Raw genomic sequence first — 18484 nt, 5'->3', positions numbered from 1 at the left:
CCAAAGTATTCCTGAGTCAAATGAGAGGCCACCTGTCCAGCAGCTAAAGCTTGGCTGAAATTGGGTCAAACAGCAACAATGATCCCACACACAGCAACAAATCCACAACAGAATAGCTCAATAAGAAAAAAATCAGGGCTTTGCAATGGCCCAGTCTAAGTCCAGATCTCAACCTGACTGAAATGTTGTGGTGGGATCTTAAATGAATGCCTGCAAACCTCAATGAACTGAAGCAACATTGTAAAGAAGAGGAGGCTGAAATGTATCCACGAGTGATACAGAAAATGATTACTAAGTTATTTCTGCTAAAAGTGGTTCTACGAGCTACTGAATCATAAAGTTTACTTAGATTAGTTTTTGTTAAATAAATAATGACACAGTGTAATCTGTCATGTGTTGTTGCTTATCTGAGGTTGTATTTACCTCATTTTAAGAGCTGGTAAGAACCAAATTATTTTTTTTATTATGTCCTGATACATAAAACCTTAGAAATGAAAGGGGCTGTACTTTCATTTTCAAATGACTGTACGGTCATGGACAAACATTTTGGCAGTGGTGCCACAGACATTTTTTTTTTTTGCCAATAAAAGTTTTTCAAGTGGTAAAGTGCATGAAAAACAAAATTTATGCCACTGTTTTTGGCATGACTATGTAAATTAAAAAGCATCTTGTGTCAATTATAACTGTTTGTAAGGAAAAATTAGACTAACAGCAACTGTAAACTGTATGAGTATGCATTTAAAACATGTTCTCCCTGTCAAGTGGAGTTCATTCACAGGTAATAGACACTCTGGATTCAGCGCTGGAGAGTCACTTTTCAATGACCCCTCTGGCCACCAGAAGAATTGTTATCGACAAATATGTCTGTCACCTCAGTGGACCCTGCTGGAATCTGTAAAATGAGCTGAGGGAGAGCTCCCTCAGAATTTAAAAAGTCTGCCTGTTTACATCTGAAAAAAAACAAGTTTTGGGCAATAGCAATCCCAAAGTGACAGTCATGCATCAAATTTTGTTCATAGCTGCAGTGCACTTGCAAATATATAATTAGCTAGTGTATTAGATGCTTATGAATTTCAGAATGTCATGTCATATTTTTCATTTTCATTACTGTCAAAGTGCATTTTGTTTGTTTGTTTGTTTGCTTGTTTTTTTTTCATAAATGTCTCAGACAAACTAAAGATGAAGGACATGTGCTTTTGTCCTGGTGCTATAGCAACACAGTCTGGCACCTATTGTGGAAATGATAAGAAGGAAGTGGCTGATTTAATTCTGCACCGAGGCCACTAACTGAAATGCTAAGTAGGCGATGCACTTTGTCGATACGTTTTCATTCTGATTCAGTCAGAAACGGGTGTAAAGGTGGAATCTTGCAGTCTGAAGCTCAGTTATGTGGTCTCCCCCTTTTCTTACTGTACACAAGAAAGAAACTAGGGGTAAATCTGTTTATACTTTCCCTCACTGTTATGTGGGTGCCATCTGCTGGTTACTAATGTGCAAAAAGAGAACTGTGCCAAACCTTAACCCACCACTAGGAGGACACTGGACTGCTATTCCTTCAAACACAGCTTGTAATGGCCTGCACTGTTTTGAACATACTTTACTGATTAAGTCTTGTTTGTTTTTTGTTATCTCACAGATAAAGTCATTCATACTTTAACGGTATCGCAAGTTATCAGAGATGATAGATCAGTCACACAGGCTTCCTGCCCAGTCCTGTATTACCCTGCAATAACTGCTGCCCTTTATCAGAGACAGAAAGTACAATAACCCCTCACAGGTATGATAAGAAACCTGAAAGTCATAACATAATTAATAAAAGTGTTCCACTCGATATGTAGAGCATTCCATAAATTATATAAATGGATCCCTGGATAAAATCATCAGCCTTAGCAGAATATTAAAGCAGTCATCATGAGGCTGCAGTCAAGTGTGATTCAGTTGCACTGCTATTATCCTTCATAAAAAGAATAATATTTAAAACATCTCTGATCGTCTTTCATCTATTCACTAGCTGAATGAGTCATTTGCATAATTTAACTATTCAAACAACAAAAACACTCATCCACAACAAGAAACTAGTACCACAAGAAACAATTTGCTACAAGACAAACCTGCTCATGTTTGTTTAAAATGTTGTCAGTGGATTTTATTGGAGAATATTTTTAAGGCTCTGCATGACCTACTGAAAATGTGTTCACTTGAAAAGCATTAATGAAAAGCATTGTCAGGATTCAAGGCCAAGGAAACCATTTCAAACAAAAGAAAAGCAAATTGCTCTCAAGGAATAAAGGATTCAGCTCTGACAAGTGCAGACCACGTCAACAAGGACATTTTTGGTTTATATGAAGTGTATTGTTCACATTTCCAGCCTATCCTGTGACTTTCATAATCACATGATGCCAGTGAGTGAGTGGTGCAAGCAGCGTACTCACACAGTGACATCAAGGTTTTGAACTATGAAACATCAGGAAGCCAGACCTCTGTTTGAACTCTTAATTTATTTACATCGATTTAAAAGCACGCCGATGAAAAACAGCACTATTTCTTTAACTACTCTGCAGCAATTTTACAACTTAGACAAGTTGATTTGGCCTTATTATAACTTTGAATTAAATTGTGTTATATTTTCATGAAAATAACAGGGAAGATAGCAGCATAGCAGCGCTCACTTTGAAGACGTAAGTCGTGATGTTACATGACGTTGGTTTTTCTGTAAATAAAAAAGGGGGTCATGTGGAAATAATCTGAGAAGAGTAAACAAGGTGAGTTTACTTTTTAACTTTAGTGTTCCTTTTTTTTTTTTTCCCCCCACACTAATCCTCTTTGGCACAGTGTGTTCAGTACTTCCCCTGATATGAGGCCACTATAGAATGTTAAACATTAAGCTTTAGACAGAGACAACTGAAGGGGAGGTTGTTTCAGGTAAAGGTGGTCTGATTGAATGTAAGTCTTTAAAAGGTGATGTGTTAGAAAAAATCATCTCTTATTAATATGACATGTTATTTAACATGATGATCCATTTCAACAGCAGCCGGTGCTTTGAATAGAATTGCACTTTGTTGCTACTTTTGCACAATCAGTGGATGGATTTATATGCCTTTGGTTGAGAGCTGTATAAAATGATCAGAAACACACTGAGTAAGACCTTTAAATGTGAAAGTTCAGCCAGCAGTTGCTGGATTAGCTTAGTACAAAACAGAAAGGAAAGCAGGCTCAATCTGAAAAGCAGCTTACCTGTGGAAAAACCCACTCCAAATTACAATCATTTGTTTATTCAGTACAAAAGCTAACAACAGGTGATAGTTTCACGGTGGTGAAGTTTTTGCAGTAAATAGTTGCCAGCTGTTAGCATTTTATACACTCACTGACCACTTTATTAAGCACACCCTGCAAGTACCAGGTTGCACCTTCTTTTTTCCTTCGGATCTGCCTCAGTTCTTCGTGGCACGGATTCAACAAGGTGATAGAAGCACTCCTCAGATTTTGGTCCACATTGACATGATAGCATCAGTTGCTGCAGATTCTTGGACTGCACATCCATGATGTGAATTTCTCAATACAAGGGAGGATGAATCCATGCTTTCATGTTGTTGATGCCAAATTCTGAGCCTACCATCTGAATGTCAGAGCAGAAATCAAGACTTATCAGACTGAGCAACAGTTTTTTTTTTAATTCTATTGTCTAATTTTGGACCTTGCAAACTGTAGTTTCATTTTTATGCTCTCTGCTGTTGTAGCCGTATCTGCTTCAAGGTTTGATGAATTGTAAATTCAGAGATGGACTTCTGCATACCTTGATTGTAACAAATGGATATTTGAGTTATTGTTGCCATTCTATCAGCACAAAGCAGTCTGGTCATTCACCTCTGCTGCTCTCTTTTTTTGGACCATTTGGACCAGAGATGTTTGTCTGGTAGCTCAGGAGTTTCTGAAAGTCATACCTCAAAGTCACATGAATCACCTTTCTTCATCATTCTGGTGGTCAGTTTGAACTTCACATTGTCTTAAACACATCTATGTGCCTAAATGTGCTGAGCTGCTGCCAAGTGAGCAGTAGAATAGTTAATTAGCAAATAGCATGTAGGTGGGTGTGTACATATGTGTTTTCAACATTACTGAAATATTCTTTTGAGCTGAAAGTGTTTATATTGCGGTACCCAGTAGTAAAGTTAATTATACAAAACATCAGTATTTGAATTTAATGGTGCTAATAGGAGATTCTTTTGGAAGCACGTATGGATATGATTATTGGGAGTGATTAAACAGGTTGCTCAGGCAAGTATGGTGCAGATATATATGTGCCAATAGCAGAACAATGACTCACTGTGATAGTGAGTATAGTTGTGGCCTTCAAAATGGGATAATAAACATGATAGATAATTGCAAAGTATGTTACATTTCATTCACAAAATGTGAACAAAGATCATTCATAAATTATAGAACACAGGTTGCATAACAAACATAAAACAGAAACTTAAAAGATTTGCCTGTAAACATAAAATAAATACATGTTATTGAAAATGAAGGAAAGTCTCATCTGCTTTATCGCTGCTATGCATGCAGCAAGTGCGGAAAATCCCAGTCTTGTCTAAGGAAGACAACCAGTTTTCATCCAGTTTTATCAGTCATGTGTATTCCAGTAGCATCAGCTCTCATGGTGAGCTGTCCTATTATTCACTGTCTGTGCAGCAACAAGATTTGTTTAAAGGTGACATCATAACTAAATTCAAACTACTGCTCATATATCACTTGTTCTCCCTTACAAATTCATGCAAAAGAACCAAGTGAGGGAGCGGCTATGATTGGTCAAAAATGACATCTGAGTAGACAGCTGTGAGTAATTTAGAGTCCTCATTGGCTGTTGGAACTGTGCTGTTCACAGCATTTGCAGTGTAGCTGCCTCGAATAGAGCTTTTGTGTAAACATGCCACATTTACAGCTACGGGGGAGATAGGGCAGTATCACAAACACCTGTGTTGTCATCTGAAACAGTCCAATACAACGGCCCTGCAACAAAACACTATCTCAATATCAACATTGTGGTTAACCCCGTGTTTACCAGACTGCACAAAAGTCATAAAGCAATTCAAAATACAGCCACCATCTCTGCTGTCGATGGACTACTTGACATTGTTGTGCAATTTCCTTAAAAAGAAGATAAGAAGTGCTAAGAAAAGCTATGAAAAGGTCAAAGGCAGAAATAAGCTGAGCACTGAGAACAACACAAATGATAAGAGTAGCTTAACAAACAAATACTGAAGGCTATATAATGCACGGGAAAAGGGTTTTTAAAGAAAACAACTTGCAATTTACTTGAAAAGAGCAGCAAAAAAAATAAGAGATATGAATCAATATTTGCCTTTAAGCAGCACCTTCTTTACTCAGTAGGCTTGAGTGCAGTTTTCAAGGTACTTAGCAGGTAGGTTGTTCCAGACATTTTGGAGAAAACCAAAGATTTGTCCCAGAGTGATTCCATTAGGGTTCTGTGTCGGCATTTTATTTTGCTGTAGGACTCCTTGTTCTTCTTGTCACTGAAGATAGCTCTTCATTGCCCTGGCTGTGTGCTTGTCTCTGTCACGAACATTGTTAGGAATTTTAAAATATTAAGTTCCTTAAACTGTTTAGCATTGTTATAGTTTGTTAAGATGGCAAGTGTCTTGGGGGAAGCTAGCCTGGCTTGTTCTGAGATACCAAATTAAGCTCTCTTGTTAAAGTTTTCTTTTAATTTTGGTTTTTAATTCCTGTTTATGCTTAGCTAAACTGTGTAGTTGCTGTCTCCAGCTACATATTTACCATACAGACATGAGAGTGGTATCCATCTTCCTTTTTATCTCCTGGCAAGAAAAGTGGAAGAGCGCATTCCCCCCCAACTATCAAACTACTCCTTTAAACAACCATATTGCATGTGAGTCACCATCTCCAAAATGGAAATACTGAATAGCAGGGGTTGTTTTTTTTTTCAGCTAGCAGTTCTGAATCGGGATTTGTTTGTAAGCCCAACATATTCTTTCTGTTTTGCTATAATACTCGCAGAAAATAAGCACAGTGTAGCGGAAAGTGTGTAGGATCTGGCTATGAGCTGCTCTGAAACAATTTCAGAGCTGAGCACTAAAGAACAAAGGGGCGAGTTAGAATCCTGGCCACACCCTCGGGCTGTAGAGTCAGAGCCTTTATGGCAACCTTTTAAGCCGGTTTATACAGTCTATAACCCAGAATCCCCTTTCATCTTCCGTGGCACGGAGAGAGGGTTCGCCACTGAAAGGTGAAGGGTATCCAAAAGAGTATTCACAACACACTAAAGCAGTGTTAGTGAAGAAAAAAGAAGGTAGAGTTGGAGAATTGCTAAAGAAATTGTGGCTTAATCTTCCAGCAAAAATGGATGGGTGCCACAGTTGAATTAAAAACATTATTGATTTATTAATTACTTAAAAAGCGTTTTGAAGGTTATCCAGATGTGTACCTTAGCACTTAAGAAATGCAATGATTTTTGACACCTGAGCAAACAGGAGTAAATGGGATGGAGCTGAAAATGTTTCCGTCTTAATCCGCTATTTGAGAGGGTGGATTATGATGTTTCCTTTCATAATTTCACACAGGATTGGGGTAAAAATTGTCAAGCTTGAGTTTGATAGATCAATTTGCCAGCTGTTCCAGCAGCCCTCTCCTTTAGCTATAATAAAATCCCTCCCAGTCTAACGGCATAATCTATGACACGCTTGATCTGCTATTCATTTGAAGTGTCGTGGCATCCTGCTTTATCTTCTGATGCGGCAGAGACCTCCTCTACACCAGTGCCAGATCTCTTGGTTGCTAGGAGCTATTTGCTATATGCCGAGTCATTTTCACGGTTATTATGGCCCTGCATTAGCTAACATAGAACTTGTGATTCCAGCCTTCAAATGAATGCGCACGTTACTGTCAGGAAAAACATGAGACGCAATCGAAAATCCCACAGCATCTCTATTACTCATTTTAGAGTCATTTAAAAATTAGTTTCCCCTTTTCATTAAGACATTTAATGTGTTTTCTTGTGTCTAGACTATCCCAGGTCACATGTACCCAACACTACACTTTTTTTTTTCTAGTAGATGAACATATATGTAACACATACACGCTCAATCAAAGGCATGGATTTACACGCTGACACCCCCACACACTCACTGCTGTAGGCTTTTATCCTCAGGCACCTGGATAGCTAAGAATTACACAGAAAGAAAGTTATTCATTTGGGGAATACACACATACTCCTTCCCCAAGACAACCTTTTGTCCTGAGGCAGAAGAATACTATTGTTGGATTACTGTGGTGGTGTGTTAGTTTGAGGCCTTGGGGAACTCCCTGTAGGTGCACCCTTCTCTTTTTGACCCCCCCCCCCCCCTCCCCCCCCCTCCCCCCTGCTCAGGCGATTTATCTGCATTAACCACATGGACCACTGAATTTAGGATGCAGCAAATATGACTGATGACATTATCTATGGACAGCAGAAAAGTGAAAGTCCCTGAATGTCATTTTAGGACTGCAAAAGTGTGTTTGTGAAGAGAAAAGAGTAAGGATCTGTGAAATGATGTCTAAGTGTCTACTAAGAAAGCTATGAAAATAGTGGCAAAGAAAAAAGAAGAAAAAAAAAAGAAGTCTTCTTTGACACTTCTTCTTATCCTATATGACATGCAGTATTTGTCCGAGCCTTCTGCGTGTATCAGCCCCAGTCTAAACACCCAGAAATGAAACCAGGGAAACAAACTTTTCAACCCTCAATATACTTTTATGCTTGACTTTTTTGCTAAAAACTATAAATCAGCTCCAGTAGAGTGCAGCTGTGACATATATATTTACCCATTCGGTTATCAGACCTATTTTAGAATTTTTTTTTTTTCTTATTCTATTCAGTGAAAGCAATTTAAAGCCAATCACTTTGAATGTGCAGTCTGGACTTTAACATCTATACATAGTTAATAGCGTTATTTAAAGACTCATTCTCAAGCTGCTCTAGCGGGAATGAAAAGGCTGCTTTATTTTTTTAAATCATGCGATGACACGGTGGGAGCACAGAGTAAGAAACTTCTCCTTCACTATATTTGCCATCACTTCAGGTAGAATGAGACTAACAGTGTGTACTCGTCACTGCAGAGGCTGCATTTAGACACAGTTAGCCTGTTTAGCACAGACTACTGCAGCAGGGGCACCATGAGGGTTTGCATAATTTCTCCTGATGGGCATATGAATGACTGTATATTCATGGAAATCCATCTAGTTCACAACTAAACAGATGACAAAAAACAAAAAACAAACAAAACAAAAACAAATGGGAATCTGGTGTACAGGGTTCATTAAAATCCAAACTACTACAGCAGGAATTCTGACAGGAACTACAAAGAAAGATTGTCTCATTATTGGGGTCCCTGTAAACCCCAGAATAGACTTTTAAATCCTACTCCTCACAAACAAAGCTCTTAATCATTAAACTCAATCATCTTTTAAAGACCTCATAGCAGCATTTTATCCCCACGGAGCACTTTGCTTCAGAGTGCAGGCTTGCGTTTCTTACGTCTATGTTTCCAAGAGTAGAATGGGAACCTGTCAGGCCCCTCTACTGTGGAGCCAGCTCCCAGTTTGGGTTCAGGAGATTGACACCCTCTCTATTTTTAAGATTTAAAAAACTAAACTTCAAACTTTAAAACATTCCTTTTGGATCAAGCTTATACTGGATCAGGTGACCCTGAACCATCCCTTAGTTATGCTGATATAAGCTCAGGCTGCCAAGGGACCTTCTATGATGTACTGCACACTTCTCCTTTCTTCTCTTTTGCTTAGAATACATTAATGTGCCACTGTGTGTCTTCTGTCTTCTAGTGGTTGTGCTATCTGTTGTTTGTCATCTCACTATATTATAATGTGAGCTTGCTTGCTGGCTGCAGCATTTTGTATCGCTTGAAGGTGTAAAAGTCATGATTTATCTAAGCTGGTAAATATAGGTATTACAATAATCTTGGCGCAATGACACAAATGCATCAACAATTTTCTCCAGTTCACAGAAGGAGACTAATGCTCGCAATGTAGAAATGTGATATGTTCTCTCTTTCTCAGACAGTCACTTTTTTTATAACCACTCTTGCCAAAAAAAGTCACACACTCTAATATTTTGTTGGACTACCTTTAGCTTTGATAAAGGCATGTATTCACCATATCTTTATTTTGGTAAGCTTATGCAGTGTCACAATATTTATTTCAATCCAGACTTGGATTAAGTTTTCACCAAGCTCTTGAATTGATGATTGGAGACTCAAACTGCTGCTTAAAGCCTTCTCTAGCACATCCCAAAGATTCTGAGTACGGTTAAGGGCTGGACTCTGTGGTGAACAAGCCATGCATGAAAATAATGCCCCATTCCCCTGAACCACTCTTTCACCATTTGAGCCCAATGAATCCTTGAATTATCATCTTGGAACATTCCCCTGATATCAGGGAAGAAAAAAAATCCATTGATGTTGCTGAACCTAGACTTGACCAACTGAAGCAACTCCAGATCACAGCACTGCCCACATAGGCTTGTATGGTAGGTGCTTGGCATAATAGGCGCATCACTAAATCTGCCTCTCTTACCCTGATGTGTCCATCACTCTGGTACAAGGAGTGTCTTGAAAGGTGCCTACAAATAAAATGTATTTATTATCATTATCTAGACTAACCAACCCAAACCTCAGACCTCCAATCTTTATGCTTCCCAGCAAATTCAAGCCTTTTTTTATTCACAATCAGCCACACTGATCAGTATATTTCTTAAGGCTACACAGCTGTTTAGTCCCAATCCCTTTAGTTCTCTTCACATTGTGTGTGTGGAAATGCTCTTACCTTCCCTATTAAACACAGCTGTGAGGTCCACTACAATTTGATTGCACCAGATGTTTAAGTGATTCCGATCACAATCATTCAGGATTCTTTTTTTCCAACAATGTTCCTTCCTCATGGTTCACCACTATCCTCCAGATTTTAATAATACATTGGATAGTTCTTAATCAAACTTTAGTACTGGGAACCTGTCTCTGACATAAGGCGAGAGGCAGGGTACACCTTGAACAGGTCGCCAGTCTGTTGCAGTGCTAACACAGAGAGACAGAGAGATATTCACACCTATGGACAAACTGGAGTACCTGGAGAAAATCCATGCAAACACCACACAGAAAGGTCTCGGTGGTGGATTCAAATCGAGGATCTTCTTCCTGTGAGGCAATAGTGCTAACCACTGTTCCACCATGCTGCCCAGAACCAATAATATATGCACAAAATATTGTGCAAATCCATCAAGTAGATAAGTGCTGCTGCATCTGCCTGTGGTGCTAGCACAAAGTCAGAGAATCACCAAAGACATTATGACTTGACCCTTGGAGACACTCAATGTCCTGACCAGATTTCATGACCCTACAGACAAAGTGGTGAGCCGTCCAACCCCTAGAACCAAACCAAAGCTAAAAAGTCACTTTTGTGCCCATAGTTTTTCTGTCTATTATTAAAAATACATTTATTTCCACAAATACTCCAAATAAATACGGCATTATTTTCCTCCACACAGCACATCAAATCAGCCATAACTAAGAAGAGATAAATTCAGCAGCTGGGTTAAAGCTTTGAAGCTGAACATTGGGTGAAAACCAATAAATAAATAAAAGTCCCCACATTGCACCCTTATTTGACGCAGAACTCGTGTTTTTTTTTTGCATTTTAATACCACATAATTGCCAAAAAAAAAAAAAAATTATAAAGCACCCCGAAATACCAACAGCCATGTTAATTATACCAAACAAATTTTTAATTAAATGTAACTGAAATGCTATCGGAGTGGACTAAATTTGCTGTAGGTCATGAGGAATCACAGTTTTTAAGAGTCTGTTAGCATAAAAAAAGGATGGTATTGCTTTCTAGGTGCCAGAAGCTGATATTAAGTAAATTTGACTCAGTTTTGGCCTTTAACGTCAAACTGAAATTATTGCAAACGCTTGATTAATCTATATTTGGAAATACAACAAACGAGAAGCAATGGATTTTCATCTACACGTAAGGTGTGGTTGTTCTCAGTCACAGAACAACCACACTTTCAAAGCGTAGATGCATATGCTCTGCTGCACGTATCCAGTGGGGTGTTTGTTACAGGTCGAGTGGGTCACACACATTCTTGCAAAACACGTTTTCGTGTTGTTGTCAGACGGACCCTGAAACTCTATATGTCATCGGGGTATTGAACCTTTCAGGACACACATTATCTCTGACAGACGTGCGCTGGCCCTACACGCCTTCACAAGCCTCCTTCCAAGCCACACCTCCACTAAAGTGACCCAAATTTAACAGCTTTTAACAAACAGCAAAAAGAATCGTACCACTGACCCCTTTTTCCCAACACCGTCATATGATTTGTGAGCTTGTAACCTGGTGGTATAGAAGAAAGTCTGCGTTTTTGGACCATAGCAGTAAAAATTTCAGCTTCTAAGAGAGCTCAAGCTTGAGTAAAAATATATTTAACTTTTAAAAAGAAATAATATTCTAGTAGTGAACACAAATTGCAGTTATTAAGTCATTATTGCTACTTTTATTGCAGCTTCTTAACAAGCTACAGGGATGCAGTTTTCTTTTATAATATCTAATTTTGATACCCTTACACTCTAATAAATGCCCTTTATAATGAGAATGCATGCCTCTTTTTTTTTTTTTTTTCCCAGCCATGAAAATACCGGTGCTTGGCGTTTCCACTTTCACTTCTGCTCCCCAGCCTCCTTGTTTGTGAGACCGCCCCGGACAGGGGGGGGGGGGGCGGTGGGGTGGCGTCACGTCATATCAGCCGCCGTGCTCTGATTGGCTGCCGATTCTCACCCGACACAGCTGTGATTGTTTTCTGCAGAGGAAGCTCTTGTCGATGGTATGAGGTCTGTGCGTTGGAATGGAGCAGTACTGTGTGTTTCTTTCTCTCTCTGTGTGAGCGTGTGTTTGCTGACGATGATGTGAACAAACAACGTGACTGCAGTCCTTGTTGTAAAGAGCAGGAAAACGAGGAAGGGGGTCCTGGCTTAATCTGTTTGCCGAAGCGCGAATGAACAGGAGAGGAGGTTTCTGTTTGGAGCAGACTCTGAGGACGTCTGGAGATCAGTGTAAGCAGCGAGAGTCATTACGTTTTCTTACTTTTATTTAACGACGACACAGTTTCCTTATTTGTCTTTCAACTTGAAACAATGTAACTTGTGAGCTGCATGTATCGGTTTGTTGCAAACATGTGTGACAGTCGTGTTTCCTTCCCCAGCTTCAAAGTGCCAAATGCCCAGACTAGAGGAGCATTGTTGGAGCTGCTCCTCTTCATCAAAAACCGAAACTAAACACCCATCATCTGGCGCAAACTGGTTGGCATCCAGAGCCGAAGAAATGATGTCAATCATCACCTCGGTGCTCAGCAGTGCCTACATCTCCCTGCAGGACGTCCGGACCGCGAACCTGATCCGGCGGGGACTCGTCCTCTTCACGGTCGGAGTGTTCCTGGCTCTAGTGCTCAACTTGCTGCAGATACAAAGAAATGTTACCCTATTTCCCGAGGAGGTGATGACAACTTTGTTTTCGTCCGCATGGTGGATCCCACCTTGCTGCGGTACAGGAGCCGGTGAGTGGACAATATAAACGTTAATTGGTGCTTTATAAATAGATCAGCAGCTCAGTTTTAACCAGGTTATCAGTAGTTTGCGGCTAATTTGGGGGACAAAGGAATGCAGGGAGGGGAGGAGTTACAGCACAGCAGCCTCTCCATATAAAGAGAAAACGATAGTTGGAGGGGGAAAAAGCCATGCGTTGAACCATATGTATATAAATGGACGTTTACAGTCAGGAAATCACCTATGTGGGCTGGATTTGCCACCATAAGTAGCAAACCAGCGCAAATTTAAACTAAACATGGCAGCATTTCATCCCCTTTATCACCACCACTGTCAGCAGCACTTGGATGATCAGGTGACAGCGAGCCATCATTCAGTCACTGAGTTTTGTTTTTGTTTGATATTTATGACTCAATTCCAAAGGCATCATTAAGTCTGGCAGATAGAGAAAAAAAAGTAACTTGGCACGGATGTTGGTTATTCTGGCGCTCCGATTGGTTGCAGCAGCCGGACACGAGGCGAGCTGTGAGCTCATTGGATGGTGTCATAACGGGTGAGCTGAGGGGGCGGTACTTTTGAGGCCAGGAACCGGGAAGTGAGAGAGAAAGAAGCGCGTAAGCACTAGGCTCCTCCCCCTCACATGTTGCAGGGTAGAAACAAACAGAAAAAAAAGAGATGCATGTTTCTGGTTTTCCATCATTTTTCCCCATTTAAAAGCCCCAGTTTCATGCAACACGTGAAGAAAAATAGTGCTGTAGTCTTCCACGGCTGAAGGTGATGTCCTTGAATTTCTTTTGTTTGACAAACAGTTCACAAAAGGATGATATTCCGTTTACAGTGAAGGGTGCAATGCCGCACGTTTTCAGATTAACCAAAAAAAAAGTGAAACAAGCCAATGTTTGAATTTTCTTTCTTAACAACTGCCACAGATCAACTTTCTGTCAACTATCATCAGGAAAACTGATGAGGTCTAATCTAAGCACACCATTCCTAGTAGGGCTACAACTAATTATTGTTAACAAGGAGTCATAAGATATTTTCTTGGAAAAAAAGCTTCGTGAATTCTGAATAAGGTGAAAAATATACTAACAACAGCCTGAGGGAAGAAGTAAATCTTCCTTCATGAATTAAGAGGCTGGAATTAGAGAACGTGGTGCTTTTGTGAGCAGTGTCAGAATGGTTTCAGATTCATTTTCTGCTAATTCTTATGGCAAATTCTTTCAGGTACAATTCCTGTAACTCTTACTTCTTCTTGTAAGAGATATATATATACTGTGTATTTGGTGTGGTATTCTTACAGTGTAGTCAAATTGTTTCTTTCTGCAAATTACTGGGCATTTATTGACAATATATAGATCAGACACACAAATAGATGAAAGACAACTTTAAAATTAGAGAGAATATGTATGTATATTCTTCACTTGAGAGTTTTTGAAGTGCGTGTACAGCAGGTGTGTCGCTAAGTGTGGAAACGCACTTTCAGCAGTTTCTCACAGCATCTCTGTGACAGACTTTGCCCTATTTTCCACAGAATTTCTGCTTATCTGGCATAATTCAGGATTGTTTGTTCCTTTTTTCTCAGCTGTTGTCGGCCTGCTGTATCCCTGCCTCGACAGCCATTTGGGAGAGCCGCACAAGTTCAAGAGGGAGTGGGCGAGCGTCATGAGGTGCATCGCAGTGTTCGTCGGTATCAACCACGCTAGTGTTGTATCCTTTCACAATGCTCGGAGAGTTCCTAAATGCAGTTGTGCTACATTTATGATGGTTTGCTAAAATAAACTGTTAAAATAGAGGGGAAACGTACACCAGTAATCAACTCTAGTTTGGCCACTGTCTAAACCAGCTCAATTATCTCCTTTAGCCTTTCACAGTAAGAGGTGGTGCACTTTGATGGTAGCCAAATATTTGAATAAGAACTAACCACATGTGAACCTCGTACTGTTTGATTTTGTCTTTAACCTCCCGGAACACAGAAACTAGACTTCGACAACAACGTGCAGCTCTCACTAACACTAGCAGCCTTGTCCTTGGGCCTGTGGTGGACATTCGACCGGTCCAGGAGCGGCTTCGGGCTGGGCATCACCACCGCCTTCCTAGCTACTGTGATCACACAGCTGCTGGTCTACAATGGAGTTTACCAGTAAGTTCGCTGTCAGCAGTTTTTTTTGCTGTAGCAACAGGGTGTTAAAGGAAAAATATTAAAAAGTATTAAAGTGATGCAGTGATTACTCACATGTGCTTTGTCATCACTATTCTTTCTTTCTTGTTACACCCACAACAAAAATGACTGGTGCCAGTGTTGGTTATCTAGTTGTGAGCATAAATACAGCTTTGGTGTGAATAAGTCACTGAAGTAACTGCTGATATTTCCAAAAAGATGTGATCTAACTTTAAACTATTGACAGATATTTATGTACATGCCTTGTTTTTGGGAGTCCTCGCATAAATACAAATATGCAGCTGAGAGGCCCGACTTCTGCAGTTCAAAAAGTAGAGTTTACAAGGTGGTAATAGAGGAGGTAATAATTGGTATTCAACATTGTCTTTGGCATGTCTTTCTTAACTTTTATCTTTTTCTGAGGTGTGACTGGGAAAAAATTGTGAATGGATTATTACATGATAGCAGTAATGGATTGTGTACCTCCAGGTTAAGAAGTGGATCAGGAATGCCAAAGCTATGTCTATAACATGAGCTGAAATGAGACTGTTTATATTATGAATAATTATTTAATGAGATTTTTTCTTGTTTCTCCTCCTTTTCCTTTTAGGTACACATCTCCAGATTTCTTGTATGTACGCTCGTGGCTCCCATGCATATTCTTCTCAGGCGGTGTTACTGTGGGTAACATAGGACGCCAACTTGCCATGGTAAAGTCTGCAAATATTGATCATAGTATCTCATCCTTTAACTTAAGGGTCAGACTGTTATATTGATGGTTTTGTATACTGTTGATTTCATATCATGTCAGACATGAAGTAATGTTCACTTTACCTGGCTTTAATGGGATATTACCGGTCAACCCAACCCAATAATCAGCGCAAGAAACCACTCTTTAACTGCCCAGTTCAAGTTCTGCCTTAATCCTTTAATCATCAAATTTAGGAGTTATAGTTCAATCAGTAGAGCACATTCTGTATATTCTGGAGCCAAGTAGTTGGGTTTTGGTCCCAAAGTTTAGCATTTATCATTAGTTACTAAATTTTGGAGACTTCAAAATTGAGGAGAAAACAAAAAACATTTGCACAGTTAAAATTTGAGTTTAATTCTCAGACCTCTGTGTGTAAAACAGCATAGAGCGTAAACAGTGATCATGTCAAATTCTGACATGTAAATTTTCACTTCTGAGGTTAAACTGTTCCTTTAAAGAGCTACCAAACCATGTCTCTGATTACTTCAAGTTTCAGTGGAAACCAGTCACATGACACTCTTGATCGTGATCCAGAGGCTCTTCTAATTGGCTGCGTTAAAAGTTGGGGGTAAACACACTGAATCTGCTTGATGCTTTGAAAAGTTTTTTGTCTGTCATATTTGCTCAAAATGTCCCTCCACATTTATCACTATCAACCTCTGCACTGTCTAAAGAGCTGACTTCAAAAGACTCCCCTGTGCCACACATTGCTTTATTTGCAGTTATTCCGCTGAAGCGCAGCAGCAGATAACATTGTCAAATGGTTTAAATTGTGCAAAGACCATTGGATGCCCCCTCCTTCCTTCCTTCATAATTATCCCACCAAGTCAGCTTTGATGTCTTCATTAAGCTTCTGCCCAGAAGCCTCACCTCATTCTGTCTGTAAAGTAAGAGTCCCCGTCACTGCCTCAGTTTGACTCAGTGAAAGCGTGAAAGCAGATTAAGAGCTGTTGTTTTTCACAGTCGTGGCGAGACACAGAGCCAGTCTGGACTCGGCTGACCAGAGGGTCATTTGCTACTTGTTGTTTTTGTTTGTGATGAGGCCTGAGGAATGTTGGCACAAGCCTGAACTCGTGGTTTTGTTCGGTGTTTTTTTTCTCTCACTCGCTTCAGTGGGTCATTTATGAGAAGGATCAGGAGGGACACGAGACTTTTTTTGTTTCCTCAAAATGGTTTTTGGGTAGCTTTTTTTTTTAAAAAAAAAATGTTATTTCACATGTAAGATTGTTAAAAATTAACCATGCAGAACTTTTTTTTTATTTCTTATAAACATCCTTTATCTCATGTTAGAGGTAGTTTGAGGCTGAATGCTAATAATTTAACTATTTTCATCACACAGTTTTAGGACTCATGAGTAAATAAGGTGATAAAATGTGTAACATAAAAAAAAAAAAAAAAAGAAAAGCAAATGCTGAGACAGAAGTACTTTCTTCTCTGATTGTACAAAATCTTTAGTTGCCACTGCGGAAAACTAAACTTCTTCTAACAAAAAAGGGAACTGAAAGAAACCTCAAGAAATTTAGGTTAAAATTAGTTTATACAGCTGCAACAAGTCTTAAAATACAAAAAAAGGTTTGTGGAGTCTGGTTTCAGCTGCAGTTTTGACACTGACATTAATGTGTTGATAGTGAGTCATGAGCTGATTATGAGTTGCACAAGGTTTTTAGGTTACCCCAGTCATCAGGTTAGCAAAACATACTACCTGTATACTGTAAGCGAATGTGAGTATAGTATTGTAGCTGCATTGAAAATTGATTGGTGTATAACTAATACAGGTCTTTGTATGTCTTCTCCAGGGTGGTGTCGAGAAAGCCCACATGGATTGATTGGTGAACTACAGACAGACACCCGAGCAAAGGGCATCCAAAATAAAAATGGATACGTTCTGTGAGGACTGAGAATAATACGAGGGAAAAAAAAGACTTTTTGTTTTGACCTCATCTTTTGTTCTCATGACATAGTGCAGGTCAGAAAAGCCCCTCATCAAACGTGCCATGTCCTCTGCACCTCTTCGCAGCCAAACAACCTCTCCCTCCTGCCTCTGTTGTGCTCCATTAGCATTAAGGCTTCCTTCACACTACACAGGCGGACAGCCTTTGCCTTTTTTGTGTGTGTGAGTGTGTGTTTGTGTCCTCATTTGAAGTGAACAGTCAACTGGTTTCTTTTTATGAAGTGGACATGTGTGTGTGCGCTTGAGCGTGGTTGTATTCTGGAAATAGCAGAGACGATATGATGGAGGTGTTTTTTTTTTGTTTGTTTTTTTTTTATCGTTTTGGGGGTTTTTTTTGTTTTTTATGATGATAAAAGGGAAATGTTGCTTGAGTGGACAAAAATCTGTCTTCGCTCTCACATAGAGATGTTTTCGGTGTAGAATCCCAATGAAACCAAATTGAAGTATTTATTTTAAGTATTCACTGACCCCCAAACCAAATGTATGTATGTAATGAATGATGTTTCACATTTTGGAAGGAATAGTTCAAGCTCTTGGGAACTATTCGGGCAAATTGTTTGCTTTCTTGGAGGCAGTTAGGTGAGGACAAGAGGGGAAAGAGCTACCCTAGTCTACCCTACCCTAATCTCAAGAGAAGGCAAATTATTTTATGATTTATTGACATTTGATTATAATATATGATTAAAGAAGGCAACAAGAGTTGACTACCAATCTAAACCATTTTATATTCACGAAGAATGAAAATCACTGGAGCACAAAATGCAAGCTACTTGATTTCGTTCAGTGGAAGTTAGTTGTATTTACCAGTGAGAAGTATTTTTGTTCATAGTTATCAAGTTGTTTCTGTTCATCTTAGCTCTGAAACAAAAAGAGGATTGTGTAAAGTGAGCGTTAGTCAAGACCGATTCAGTCAGTCCACAACGATTGTGCAACATGTGCGGAGTTAAGACAAGCCACCAAGGCGGACCATGTTTCGAAAGAATGTACCAGGTATATGAGCA

General features: G+C 39.5%; 1 protein-coding gene across 1 annotated transcript; it reads left to right on the top strand.

Annotated features, from left to right (window-relative positions):
• Positions 1 to 11874: 11874 nt before the first annotated feature.
• insig1 (insulin induced gene 1) lies at positions 11875 to 18187 on the top strand. Its single transcript, XM_030756866.1, has 6 exons — positions 11875 to 12134; positions 12284 to 12634; positions 14206 to 14330; positions 14597 to 14763; positions 15392 to 15491; positions 17329 to 18187. Exons 1-6 carry the CDS (start codon positions 12077 to 12079, stop codon positions 17356 to 17358), a joined length of 831 nt encoding a protein of 276 aa, XP_030612726.1. The 5' UTR covers positions 11875 to 12076; the 3' UTR covers positions 17359 to 18187.
• Positions 18188 to 18484: the final 297 nt, after the last annotated feature.

The sequence above is a fragment of the Archocentrus centrarchus genome, chromosome 20 (assembly GCF_007364275.1).
Source record: "Archocentrus centrarchus isolate MPI-CPG fArcCen1 chromosome 20, fArcCen1, whole genome shotgun sequence".
NCBI classification, from domain to species: domain Eukaryota; kingdom Metazoa; phylum Chordata; class Actinopteri; order Cichliformes; family Cichlidae; genus Archocentrus; species Archocentrus centrarchus.
This window is presented reverse-complemented; position numbering and strand designations above follow the sequence as displayed.